Below are 14,431 nucleotides of genomic sequence, written 5' to 3'. Positions count from 1 at the left end.
CTCTCCTATGTACCTTACCATGTACAACCTCTAATTCCATGAAAGGATGAATTACTTTCTTCATTTCTTGGCTTCTCTCCATTACTTTTCTTAGAATACACATTTGATCAAGATATTCTCTTCCTGTATCAAAACCCCTTGTACCTGTACCTCATCTATTAATCATTCTGTAATTATTTTTACATAATCAAATCATACCAAGCTTGAAAGACTACCGGTAATCACTCCTAATTTCTTCAATTTGTTTTTGATACAGTACTGTTGCCTTTACATAAAGGCCAATCAAATCATGAGAATCAAGATTGGGTTGCCAGATGTCCTAAATATAAGACACTGTCCCTTATTTCAATGCCTTGTGTCATGCCATGTATTTGAGAGGCCCTAATACAGTACAGTATTTAAAAAAAAAAAAAAAAGCCGTTTTTTTCTAAAAACCAGTTTTTGTGATATGATCCAGAATGCGAAGCTTAGCTTTTAGCCTAGGTATGTTAATGCCCAGCAATAACTCGCCAGGCCAACATACGGGCAATTAAAACATCTAATAATTACTTAATAAGTAATATTAGGAGGACACGTCGCTACCTGGCATTTAATTGCAATTGTCGAAACCCCTTCCTTCACCCCCCATCGCACACACTGCCACCTTCATCTCTTGCCTTAGAGCGAGCAGTAAATAAAAGTCAACTCTCGAGGGGTGGAGATGGGTGGGTTATCAGCGTCGCATTCCGGATCATATCACAAAAACTGGTTTTTAGAAAAAACCGGCTTTTTGTTCAATCTCAGAATGCTACGCTTAGCTTTGAATACCCGGGCAGGAGGTGGAGAGGGAGGTGACTTGCATACAAGGCTCCGCTAACTTAGGTCCAGATTATGATTATAAACCGTGTAGAAAATTTCCAAAATTAGGAACATTTACCGGAAGGTAAAATGTTAATTTACATATCTCAATTAGGACTCACTTTATTATGGTGATGAAGAAGATTTCCAAAAGCCCATTTCCTTGACCTAACTGAGGCTTATATGCCACAGAAAGGCCACAGACCCTGCGTATTTCCTAGTGTTATGTGCCAAAAATTTCTTGCCAGAGTCTGCTTGATTCACTAATTGAGATAAAGATTTTGTCATTTGACTAAAAGACAATTTCTTACCATCCCTGGATGAAAAACATAGGGGCCTCGATTAGGGAATCTGGATAACCATTCTTGAAGATTTTAAACTGGGCACAATATATGAGGAACTCTTGTCTCATCCATTAGAGAGAGAGAGAGAAAGAGAGAGTAGCAGCCTTATCACAGTACAATCTCACATTGTCTCTCGCCATCATAATAGCTTTATTTACTCCTAGAGTACATGACAGAATAGTTGAAACTACAGTATGTAAGAATATTACTATTTTTGAAGTGATACAGGGTTTAGTAGTTTGACTTTGCTAGACCACCAAGAATTTTTCAGTGGCAATAATATGTTTGGTGCTCTTCTGATAATCACAACCGATAGCAAAGTCCCTCATCATATATCCCTGAATTTCAATTACCAAAATACGGGATGCACCGGACATAAAGAAACCACTTGTTATGTCACAGAACTATTTCTGGAGTGTCATGACAGTCTGACTGACAACACGCAGCTGAAGGTGAAGTAGTTATCTCATGTGGTTGGAGAAAGGCTGAGTGATATGAGATGTAGTCATTGACTCTGAACTGATTAGGCAAACTGGTCTGTAAAACATCCACCAGATCCATATGGATTCATAAGAGATTTGATTGTGTGTGAAGGTTGCTGTGCACACTGTTTGTATCAATACATTATTAACCTTTGGCTGTGGCTTGCGGGAAATTTATGAACATCATATACACGTACACAATATTCACGAATAATGAGAGTTCTTAAAAATATCTATTTTCATCTTTCCAAAATGCATGCAGGCCAATGGGAAATGAGACTAAATCATTTGTATAGTTTGGTTTAACAGTGGTCAAGAGCTCCTCTTTCACACAAAGTGGATGGCCCGTCACTAGGATATGGGGATCAACATATGTCTTCCGTGATGACAGTGTGTGTGTGTAGTGAGGTGCTTGGAGTCCAGGCTGTGGTGTAGGGGGGACCTAGAGGCTGACGGGACAGTCTATAAACACATCACTGGGAGCACAATTTAAAAAAAAATTATGCTAAAATGTTGGCAGCCTGCTGGCTTATCACAACCTCAGTTGCAGCTCACTCTACTGGCTTTTTGCAGTTATAGGGTTATTAAGGCAATGCACCCAGCAGTCAGAAATTGAAAGCATTACAGGTAAAAGATGGCTTTACCTGTGACATATTTAGCAGTGGTAAGTACTACATCTTACAGGTGTCTTGGGAGGATCCCCAAGAATACATATAATAATTAAAGAAATAGTTTCCAATTCAGAATTTTTGTGAACCACATATCGTAATTTGATTGTTTCATGGGGTAATTTTCAAATGATGAAAATGACAAGCATTACTAAGTGACTATCTGACCAAACACCTGAAAACAGGGAGAAGTAAGACTCAAGGAAGATGATGATATTATGGTGGTTAGGAATAATAATGGGGACAACTTATGGTTATATGAAGGAGCACTTGAGGTAATGCAACAAGTACACGAAGGAGATATTTGCAGAACTGTTTATTACGTACAGTATTAATATTGTGAAGATGATCGTGTGACTGGTTCACTGTGACATTGCATTGGGTAAAGCCTGTAGGTTATACTGTACATGGTTAATATATTAATATTAAATATATAAAATATTCAGCTTTCGTCATTAATAACGGAAAGGCCATGTACAGTCCCCTTCACTAGGGCATTTAAAGGGGCTCATCAGGTTTTGTGCAGTGTGGCAGCCCTGTGTTTGTTTACATTCGACAGAAGGAAACTAGCAATAGTAAACATACTGTGGAATAAAATTAGAACAATATTAAAACAAATACCTTAATAATAATGATTTGTAAAATGTTTATATGATGAGCCCCTGTAAATGCACTAGTGAAAGGGACTGTACATCACTGTACATTACTAAAAATACTGCATAAAAATTTTCTGACATGCTCTCCATAAAATAATTCACAATAATAATTGTGATTGATACTAAAGCTTTTACTTATTGCGATGAAAAGATATATAATTACTACACTGTGTGTCTTTGTGCAGTCTCCATGAAAATGAATTTGCGGAAGTCAGACTTATATTTTATTCCAAACTATACACATATACTCTACAGTGAAATACAGTACAGTATACTGTACTTATTTACAACCCAAACAGCTAAAATAATTGAAAATGGGGAATAATTGTTTACTTACGTAAAGATTGAAACTTTGACTTGAGGTGTTCGGTGGGTAGATTTAGTGATCGTAAGAGGAAGATGTAAGCATACACTAAGAATATTATTGATCCGATGTACAGGAACAAGTAGAATCCCTGAAAGATACAAATATATCAAACTGGTCAATGTAAGGTTACAAACTTCACACAAGTTTCCAAGCACAGTACAGTACAGTACAGTAACATCTCCCTGTCTAAAGCAAAATATATAACAATATATTCACTGACAATCAGTTTCATAATAAATGATCAAAATTGCAAAACAATGATCCCCAGCAAAGGTGTGATTCAAAAGTGATTGTCTAAATGTTCAAATAATAATTTGTACCCTATTTTGAATAAATTGATGTTTTATATCTGCTCAAGCAATTTGCATGAGCATGTAGTGGAAAAATTAGGTAAATTCTTCTGGCAGGCATCTTGGATATGCTTGCCATCTTGAATGTACTGCACTTTCCTGCTGCCAGGGAAGTGAGAGGAACACCAGTCCCCCACATGTCTCTTATTATGCTCAGACTATGAGTATATACTCAACATTGTATCCCATGTATTTATACTTCCATGCTGTGCTTGTGCCTTTTCTGTACTAAGAGTGCTGTATAATGTAACCCAAGGGGCCTACACAGCACTTCTGGTGATGCTGTAGCTACCACGAAATCGAGAAATATTTTCAATGCGGACACAAAGAAATCCACCTGCCTATTGCATCACCATGGCCAGCTACTGCATCTCCTGCCTTAATAGTGGGGTTGGCAGCACCATGGTTTGTTACAACATTTGTAAAAAGCGATTTTTCAATGTGGTCATATAGGTTTTGACTCGAGGAACATGAATCTGAAGATGTTCCCAAATAAGGTCACCAAGGTCATATTATGTCATAACCTGAAACAGCAACGGAGGATGTCATAAAGACCACCAATTGGCCAAATATTATAAACTAAAAATTTAATTCATGCAAAACTATACATTTCCGATGGAAACATTATACTGTACAATAAATTATTTTTATTTTTTATTTCTCTATCTCCCCAAATATGACTCAATTTTCAGGTGCCTGGTGTCAACTTCTAAATAATGACTGAGTAGCCGAGCCCTAAGACAGAACATATGTACTTACCCAATCTGTGAGGAAAGGTTTTCTTCCCACCTGGAACCCTCAATGAGTCAAGTGCGAAATCCCTATCCCTTGGGTTGCTATCATGCTAAATACCTGACTAACACACACATCCCTACCTCAGCTATTGCTGTATGGTCCAAAGACAGACGTACAATTCTATGGCAGTTTTCATGTACAGACATCTACATTATGGACAAAGGATGCTATTCCCAACCTGATAACTTGTGTTTGATATATGATCTTTGATCACTTTGACCAGAATATGTTGACGAATTTAAATTTTTTTTTAACTTAGTACTGAATATTATCAGAAAGGATATACAATGATATATCATCACTTACCATCTAAGTCCAAACCAACAAGTGGTCACCATAACAACTGATCGATGACCCAAAGAGATATAAGATATTGTCTCATACTGTACTGTACTCAAATATTAACCTAACATTTTCAATATTCTTCATAAAATGTGTTCCCTTTTACTTACATTATAGAAGGAAATGGGAATGTCATGTGAGATGACCTCAGCTATAGGAAAGGCCATACCCATCACCACCAGCAGCTTACCATACAAGGCACTCAGGCACGCAATGAGAGAATCACTGAGAAGAGACACATAAGACATGACATTTTTTACATAAATGCAATGGGGAAAAATATGTGAAAACATCAAATCTGTATTGTTGATTCAGGTTATAGTTCTTTAAATTAACATAAAATAATATAAATTCACTTCAACTAAAATTAAAGTAACATACAGTACAGTATTGTTTTTAATGCAAACTACTCAGATATGTTAAAGTTCTACACCAAAGCTCCAAGATCAAGCACTATGAACTCACTTTCCTTCCTGTTTCCAGTCCAACACAGACGGTGCCAAACTGTTCCGTGAGCTAGAGCGGCGAATGTTGTTAGAGGAGACGGTACGTTGTAGGTTAGTTTGACTGCCACCCAGGCGCTGGTACATCTCATTCATGGAATTTCGACGAGTTTTTCTGTATGTACCAAGATCGATTGATGGGTGGCGACCATCTGGGAGGTCCAACGTGGTCATATTTAACCTGTAGGGCATACAATTAGACTAACAATGACTACAGTACTACAGGAGCTTTGGACTACGACAGAGTAACTTGAGGATGACAGAAGTTAGTTTCAGTTAGTACAATGTTATGACTACAGTACAGTACTGTACCGCACTTCTAAATACCTGGTAGTGTAACGCAGAAAAAACTATTACCCAGGGCGTGAAATTTAAAGGCTGTAATGCTGTGCTTAGAACTCTCCATCCCCCAAAAAAAAAATCCACTGATTTCTTGAATCTCAAAATGTTCATTCACAAGCTGGGGTTCTCTACTTATACTCGCAGGTCAGCAAGATCATTTTTCAAAACTGTAACCATTAAATAAAAATAATCCATTGACTGGTAATGTATAAAGTATAGTCTGGATTTATGCGGTTTTTGTTTACACGTTTGGTCATTTACGCGGTGCCTTGCCAGAATGAAATGTTTTAATTACGCAGTAAATTTCATCATTTACGCGGCGAGCGGCTGGAGAGGTCCAGACACACCGCGCTATTTTTTACTCACACGGTCCATTCTTGACCATACACGGGATGCAGCGCGATGAGGGGTGCGCATTAGGTCGCTCTTACGTTATCGCTGAAGTCATATGACGTATCGGACTGTGATTGGGCCACGCATCCTTACCACTCACGCATTCCCTCCGCCGCTAGCTGTGATTGGTCTAATGTAACATGACGTGCCCTGCCACCAGAAGTCGCTGACCTAGCTGGGCCAGTCTCATTGTTCTCAGTCCGCGTATACAATTCTCTCTTGTGCCCGCTATTCCCCTCACAATGGCTTCCGCTGGACCCCCACCACCCCAGAAAAACCTTGAATTACCTGGACCAAGCCATGATTATGTGAAGGAAATCATCGAGTTGGGGGAGAAAATTAAGCTCATCCTTGACAACGACCCAGACAAGCATCAGTATGAAGTGTCTAATAACCATCTGTCGAAAGTAATGGAGCCGTATATCCAGATCTATCACGACAACATCAATGCTAGTCGTCAACGTAGTATTAAGGACTTCTTCACCCGCAACCCACCACAACCACAGCCAGCCCAAGTCAGTGATAGTGACAGTGAGGATATGGACTTTGAGGGGTTTGTCTGGGAGGCCCTACAAACCTCTGCGAATAGTGAAAGTGATTCACCGGAGGGCAACTAATCTGCCCTCTGCCTCGGAACCAGCCGCCATCCACGTGTGCCGACCCATCTCTTCTACTAACGTAAGTGTTAAACACCTTTAGATTTGTAGTTTTTTTATTTAGATATTATGTGTGTAGCAATACCATCATAAAATTATGATGTTATTTTTACTACAACGTACGTATTGTGTCGGAAAAAGTGGAGTTTGGGAGTCGGCCCAATCTCTATTTCAATTAATCCCATATGTTCTGTTATTTTGTTTACACGCGATTGACCATGTAAAGGTAGATAGACACTTGGTAGACAGACAATGAGGACAATACTCGCAACCCAAAATGCCTCCCAATCACCGTCAAAAAAAGTTGAAGATAAATCGTTTTCAAATAAAGAAAAAAGGGCAATATTACATGGGTTCATGGGATGAGGGAAATATATGCTTCATCCTTTTGCTTATTATGTACAAGAACTAACATATCTAATACATTCTTAAACAACCATTGTGTAGTTATAGTAATCCAATCATCTTACCCAAAAGCATACATACCTTGATTTTTCCGTGTAAATTATTCGAAAAATATTAAGGGTTAAGTTAAAAAAAAATTAGGGGATTTTAACGTTAAACCAGGACGATGGTGTAGGAGGCAGGAGCTGGAGGCGACGGTGCGGTTACGTTGTTGGAGTTGGGAAACGTGAGGGTTATTACACTGGGAGAGAATAGTCCTTAGTAGATAGTGAAACATAAACCAGGAAACAACGAACATACACGTGTTAAAAAGGTGCATCAAGTTGTGTGTTTAGTAAGTGTACACAATCAAGTGTACTAATGTATCGAAGTTATATAAATAAGTGTGTAGTTAAGGTAGTAAGATAGTGTACAATAGTGGTGTTCGGGTGTGTGTGTTACGTGCAGTAGTTGTACTCGTGTGTTATGTGTTTATAAATTATCGTGTTAAAGGTATCAAGAACAGTACTCACGGTTAGTTAGTGTAACTTCAAAACATAGTACAATATAGTGTAACAATAGGTACATGGGGGTGTGTAATAAAGTAGTACTCAGCAGTACGAGTGTGTTATAGTGTAACAATAACAGTACTCATGGGGGTAGTGTGTTGTAGTGTATCAATAACAGTACTCACGGGGGTCGTGTGTTATAGTGTAACAATAACAGTACTCATGGGGGTAGTGTGTTGTAGTGTATCAATAACAGTACTCACGGGGGTCGTGTGTTATAGTGTAACAATAACAGTACTCACGGGGGTAGTGTGTTAAGTGTAATCAGAACAGTACTCACGGGAGAGTCGTCAGCTCCAGGGTTCTCATTGTTGGTGGGGACGTCGTTCGTCTCGTCTTCGGTGGAGACGACGATGTGCGGGGTGGTGGGAGAGCCTGGGATATTGTTACCTGCAGGTCCGTCGCTCGACTGGCCCCCGTGCACACCCACCCATCTGAAATGCACAAAAGAAAACTCCATGAATACTGTACCAAACTGTCGATCGCACACATCTTGTCATAAGTTGGACTGTGACATTAGAACCTTGTAGGTTACGAGTGAAGACCTTAAGATTAAAATTTAATAACTACTTCTTTGTTTTGGGTTAGCTAGCTTAAACTATATAGTATTAAATTTCACGTAAATGTTTCTTTTGACCAGATGCTTTTGCAGTCTTCCGAATTTGGTTAAAATGGGTATGTGGGGTGAGGTCTCTTTAGGATAATATTTAAGTGTGTGTGTGTGTGTGTGTGTGTGTGTGTGTGTGTAGGGGGTAATAATGAAGGGCAACATTTAATGGAGTTTAACAGTAAATTATACGCCCACTGGGGTGCCAGAACTGATATCCTTTAGGTTGTACAAGAGAGGGAGAGAAGATTGCAGTTGTCTCGTCTCAACTATGGAAGAGCACCGAGATTATATTTGGATAGACAATAATTGGGGTTACATGGTAGGAAGTTTTAACCATACATAAACTGGTGAGGGGGAAGGCTAACACATTTATCGACACAATTTAGTAAACCATGAAATATTTACATATTTGATCAATGACTCAACCGTGGGTGTGAATACCCCATTGTTTCAGCTACAACTCATATTAGATGAAGGGACATATGCCCCCAAACGGATGTCACAGAGTCCAGTACCAATGGTTCCCGATAACTTACCTGTTTTATGACAGAGAACAGACATAATAAGAGTGAGAGAGTTCATTTCAGTTTCCACCTTAGGACCAGTTAAGTGACAATTAACTTGTCGTCGAGGTTCGTTTAGACGGGGGGGTGAGGACACGGAGACAAAAAACTACCACATGTGACCAGTTCATGATACCCTAGGCCTACCTAGAGCAAGGTGCTGCACACCCATCACCGCTCCTCCACGCATTAACATTGCAAAGCATTACAGTATAACCCATGTCTTACAGTGTAGGTTGTCAGCCTCCTGGTGTTATGATTATGCATTACTTGGATTGGGTCCGACTAATTACCCAAATGTACCTAAATGTAGCCGCACTGAAGTCAAATAATGGTCCTACATGAATAAATCGGGTTACCAATCACTTCTCGACTAGTATTTGGTGTCACAAAGTAAAAAAAAAATTGGAAAACGTAATTTAATTTGAGTCAATAGATCGAGTGCATGTACCAAACCTAACCTCGACTAGTATTTGGTGTCACGAAGTCACAAAAAATTGGAAAACTTAATTTAATCTGAGTTAATAGATCAAGTGCATGTACTGTGAAGTTTAACAAATATACATAAACTGAATGAAAAGTTATCATTTAAATATGAGTTTAACTCTTCAGTGACCTTGGCCTTGCAAGGAGACTTTAATATAATGTTAGATGCGTCATCGAGAGAGAGAGAGAGAGAGAGAGAGAGAGAGAGAGAGAGTGTGTGTATTGGCTTAGTTTATTATTATACGCACTGTCTTGTCGGGGTTATAATAGAGATAGACTTAACCCTGATTGCTATGGGTTCCCATCAGCTGAATAAAATCCTTCAGAGTCCTTCATTGCACGCAAGGGAGGTTAAAGGTCTTGTCCTGGCAAAAATTCCCTCTTGATTACGGAGTCACAAACAGATGAGGGAGGTGGAGCCAACCTAGTGTGTGTGGCATCAACAGGGGCACCATAACAATGTTTATTACTGTCTCTGTTATCACTCTCCTTCAAGCTTCATTATCCTGATGTATTGGATTCCCTTCTCAGCTTCAGCATTTAATTAATATCGATTACTTTATCTCCTCCATTACTTCACTGTCCCCATGTTTTAGCGAGTTAATTCACGTCCTCATTCACGGCTTTCGTCTAGCTACCTTCACCTCTTTACCTTCCCTATCATATTATCCTCACTATCAGTTGCCTCCTCCTTACTCCTGGTTGGAAAGGTCACTGTCTACAATTTTTTTTTTATCGGGCACTCCCCTACATCCTTGTGTAAGGTGAAGTGCAGAAGCGTTTACAGCGCCCAACAGGGAAGCATGCTAAGTTCATGCTTGCCTTATGTCTCATGAGTTAAGGGCGTAGAACCCACTTATAAGTTATTCTTGCGTGGGCATCAGTGACCCTCACCTTTACCCTTTGGTCTTAACAGCAATCTTCGTCCCCATCACGGCGACTAGGAACTTGGGTCACTGTCCGATTCTTATAATACTAGTCATGGTGTGGTGACGAGGCGTCTTCAGGAAAACAGACACACGAACCTTCCTCTACTAACTCGTGGCTACAGCAGAGGTGTGTCTGTGAACCTCTGATGTAGCGTCACTGTACAAAAAAACAGTGACAGTGATATATATAACCCGTCGAGGAGGACTAGCAGCAGGAGGTGGTAAACAACAAACAGTATAAAAACTAACCAAACACCTTTGAACGATAATGAGACAATCCGGGGAGGCATGTAAACACAACACAATATCACCGGACAACAAAAGTGTGTTTCTTTATCTTTACACGGGCATAACGTGAGTGTCTGCTGCTGGTACACAAGTGTGAGCCTACACTGCCCGTAGACACGTCCTGTACAAAACAAATTACTACGCAATTTGACCCATAGATGAGTTCTTCAGTGTAGGCGGCTACGGTCAGATGCTGGTGACAGTCTTGTGGTAGGGACTCCATATCGAATATCAGAATCACTGGTAAAGGCACTCTACTGTCTCAGCCCAGGAACGGTCTAATACACTACTGAGCATATTGATTCTTTAATACTATCATCAGAAGCAGAGCTAAAATCAGAAGTTTAGTTAGCGGGCAGTTTACCTGTATATAAATACTAAGGAGAACAGTCTGAATAACAAGATTGAAAGAGTGTACGGGCCAGTAGCACGGTGACGCCTTGAGCGTGAAGGACGAGCTTGTCCGAGGTCCTGCTTGACATGCCAGTGACTGGTTACAGTACCAGGACGGGCGTTTTTCATTTGAAAGAAAATTTCAGTTTGCTGATCTTTCATTAAAGCGATATACTGCTACTTCATTTGGACATCAAAATGGGTCCCATAGACACGACTGCCAGTTAGGGACAGTGTGGATACAACACACTGTATACTAAACCTTCGGTACACAAGGAAGCATCGGCTCTTCCGACGAAGGCAACAAGCCTCCAAAATAACGGGTCACTTAAATTATACGATAAATTCAGAAATGGTTGTCGTCCAAGAAGATAAAAAAGAAAAAGAACGAAGTCATGATTATATTTTCGCAGACGCTATCAGGCAGATAAAGTCTAGTAATATTAAGTGTAATGAAAGTTGGGTCACAGCAGTACAGACAGTGGACTGAATAATTAGTCTTTGGACAATAAGGAGGGACAGTGGCGATCACTATCAAACCGCCTTCATTTCCCTAACTGTAAAGTGAAGCACCCTTTTAGATTTTTTCTTTTAGATTGTCCCCGCATGGGGGCTAGTTTATTGGGCACCCCCTTACATCCTGTACAAGGTGAAGCGCAGAAGCGTTTACAGCGCCCATCTGGGAAGCATGCATAGTTCATGCTTGCCTTTATGACTCATGCATTAAGGGCGTAAAAGCCTGAAGGGTCATGGGTTTTGACAGCAAGTTGCGTTAAGTGACAGAATGATGAGTGTGTGGGGGGAAAATTCCCGGTACAATTTATCTGTTTATGGCAAAGCATGGCATGTCCCGAATAAAGTCAAGTGCCAGGCCATAGGCTGGTGAACTGAGAGTGCTCTGGGCGCAGATCAGTGATTCTTATGACGAGAGGCGAGCGATCCAATAAGATACAGATTAGAAACTTCTTTTATGGACGGCCCAGTAGTGAACTATCGTGAAAAAAAAACTATAGGTTAATAAAGTAAAACGAGTTTTAGCTATCTTATGTTAATAAATTACTTGAACATGATGTGTTAAGTCTGACCACAGACATAAGAGTACTGCACAGGGACATATTATAACGCAAATATCATATAGTAACGTAGACAATACATATTATAACGTAGATAATGGTTGCCCCTCGTGTTCGAGGATGACCGGCCCAAGGGCCACCTAGGCGTGCATTAGTTTATGGTGTGGAAGCTGTCACCAACACAACAACGACACCCTGAGTTAACGAGTTGCATGACCAAGGGCCAAGTAATAGTCCGAGAAGACCGGACAACTCACCAACCGCACTGGCTTGCCATTACCCACAAACACGATCCGCAAATCGTTTAATATCCAGGTCCCCCAATTACTGCTGGGTAGACAAAGAGGAAAATGGTGTAAAGAAACTTGCCCAGAGTTTCATCCTGCCCGAGGATCGAGCCAGGGTCCATTCGCTTGAGAAACGAGCATGTTGACCATTACACCACATCTCGCCATATATCGTAAAGTAACGTGGAGAATACATTTTAGAGTCACGCAGATGATAAAACAGGGGTCATACGTCTAAATGTTCACCCACGTGACTGAAGCTTTATTAAACTGTACACCAGACATACGCGCGACACATGCATGAAAACTATTGTAACCAGACATTAACTCACAATATTTACACCAACATCATTACTCTCAACATATATCAGTGTTACTATAAATGTACTATTGTTATTGATAATGCATAATATAATAACAATTCGTGTATTATGTGAAAGCATTACAATCTGGACAGTAACATCTGCCTCGTACCGTAGATTACATACACACACACACACACACACACTCAGTAGCACCCAGGCCGACAAAAGCAACATTACCTTTCTGCCTCAGCACACAGGATACAGCTGCCCGGCAACACCTCGTCGGGGCTGTGGTAGTGCTGGAAGTGTAGTGGGGTTGTACGCTTCTTGAAGCGGAACATGACGCACGTACAGTATTCCCGGGCACTGTGGCGAACTCACACCACTTATCGGGAGACCTTCACAAAGTGGCCCACTTATCGGGAGACCTTCACAAAGTGGCCCACTTATCGGGAGACCTTCACAAGCTGGCCCACTTATCGGGAGACCTTCACAATCTGGCCCACTTATCGGGAGACCTTCACAATCTGGCCCACTTATCGGGAGACCTTCACAAGCTGGGCCAGTGGACAAGTTACCGGGAGTCCATCACAACCTAGCCCAGTTACTGGTAAGTCCTTCACAAGCTGGGCCAACTTCAAAATGACTTCCTACAGTCCCTGGACCATATATACAGTAGTGTTAAGAACCTTACAATAAACGAACCAGTCACTGGACAGCGTTACTGTTGCTGGACCAGTTAATTGACAGTGTTACTGTTGCTGTGCCAGTTATTTGACAGTGTTACTGTTGCTGGACCAGTCAGTGGACAGTGTTACTGTTGCTGGGCCAGTTACTTGACAGTGTTACTGTTGCTGTGCCAGTTACTTGACAGTGTTACTGTTGCTGGGCCAGTCAGTGGCCAGTGTTAGTTGCCGGACCAGTCAGTGGCCAGTGTTACTGTTGCTGGACCAGTCAGTGGCCAGTGTTACTGTTGCTGGACCAGTCAGTGGCCAGTGTTACTGTTGCTGGGCCAGTCAGTGGCCAGTGTTACTGTTGTTGGGCCAATCAGTGGCCAGTGTTACTGTTGCTGGGCCAGTCAGTGGCCAGTGTTACTGTTGTTGGGCCAGTCAGTGGACAGTGTTACTGTTGCTGGGCCAGTCAGTGGCCAGTGTTACTGTTGTTGGGCCAATCAGTGGCCAGTGTTACTGTTGCTGGGCCAGTCAGTGGCCAGTGTTACTGTTGTTGGGCCAGTCAGTGGACAGTGTTACTGTTGCTGGGCCAGTCCTGTTGTTGGGCCAGTGCTGTTGCTGGTGGCCAGTGTTACTGTTGTTGGGCCAGTCAGTGGACAGTGTTACTGTTGCTGGTCACCACCAGTCAGTGGCCAGTGTTACTGTTGTTGGGCCAATCAGTGGCAGTGTTACTGTTGCTGGACCAGTCAGTGGCCAGTGTTACTGTTGTTGGGCCAGTCAGTGGCAGTGTTACTGTTGCTGGACCAGTCAGTGGCCAGTGTTACTGTTGCTGGACCAGTCAGTGGCCAGTGTTACTGTTGCTGGGCCAGTCAGTGGCCAGTGTTACTGTTGTTGGGCCAATCAGTGGCCAGTGTTACTGTTGCTGGGCCAGTCAGTGGCCAGTGTTACTGTTGTTGGGCCAGTCAGTGGACAGTGTTACTGTTGCTGGACCAGTCAGTGGACAGGTACAGTACTCTGGCAGGGAGTGGTTGGCTAGCCTCGCTAACACTCAACTCACCCAGGTATCGCTTCAAGCTCAGTTTCTTTATTTCAAAAGGAAACTTAGGACTACGTGTGTGTATGTGTGTGACAGCTGATA

General features: G+C 41.4%; 2 protein-coding genes across 6 annotated transcripts in view; both read right to left on the bottom strand.

Annotated features, from left to right (window-relative positions):
* The window catches only part of LOC121863267 (proton channel OtopLc-like), a 49,627-nt gene extending 44,106 nt beyond the window's left edge, over positions 1–5,521 (bottom strand). For all 3 annotated transcript variants that reach the window (XM_042361833.1, XM_042361842.1, XM_042361851.1), the window contains exons 1-3: positions 5,307–5,521; positions 4,952–5,066; positions 3,325–3,442 (exon numbers count right to left, since the gene is read on the bottom strand). In XM_042361833.1, the coding sequence (XP_042217767.1) occupies positions 3,325–3,442; positions 4,952–5,066; positions 5,307–5,518 (445 nt within the window). In that variant the 5' untranslated portion in view covers positions 5,519–5,521. The remainder of the gene's footprint in view (positions 1–3,324; positions 3,443–4,951; positions 5,067–5,306) is intronic.
* A 2,390-nt stretch (positions 5,522–7,911) lies between these two features.
* LOC121863254 overlaps positions 7,912–14,431 on the bottom strand; it is a 106,030-nt gene continuing 99,510 nt past the window's right edge. For all 3 annotated transcript variants that reach the window (XM_042361810.1, XM_042361800.1, XM_042361819.1), the window contains one exon: positions 7,912–8,122. In XM_042361810.1, the coding sequence (XP_042217744.1) occupies positions 7,927–8,122 (196 nt within the window). In that variant the 3' untranslated portion in view covers positions 7,912–7,926. The remainder of the gene's footprint in view (positions 8,123–14,431) is intronic.

This window comes from Homarus americanus, unplaced genomic scaffold (assembly GCF_018991925.1).
Source record: "Homarus americanus isolate GMGI-L3 unplaced genomic scaffold, GMGI_Hamer_2.0 scaffold40248, whole genome shotgun sequence".
In the NCBI taxonomy this organism is placed as follows: Eukaryota; Metazoa; Arthropoda; class Malacostraca; order Decapoda; family Nephropidae; genus Homarus; species Homarus americanus.
This window is presented reverse-complemented; position numbering and strand designations above follow the sequence as displayed.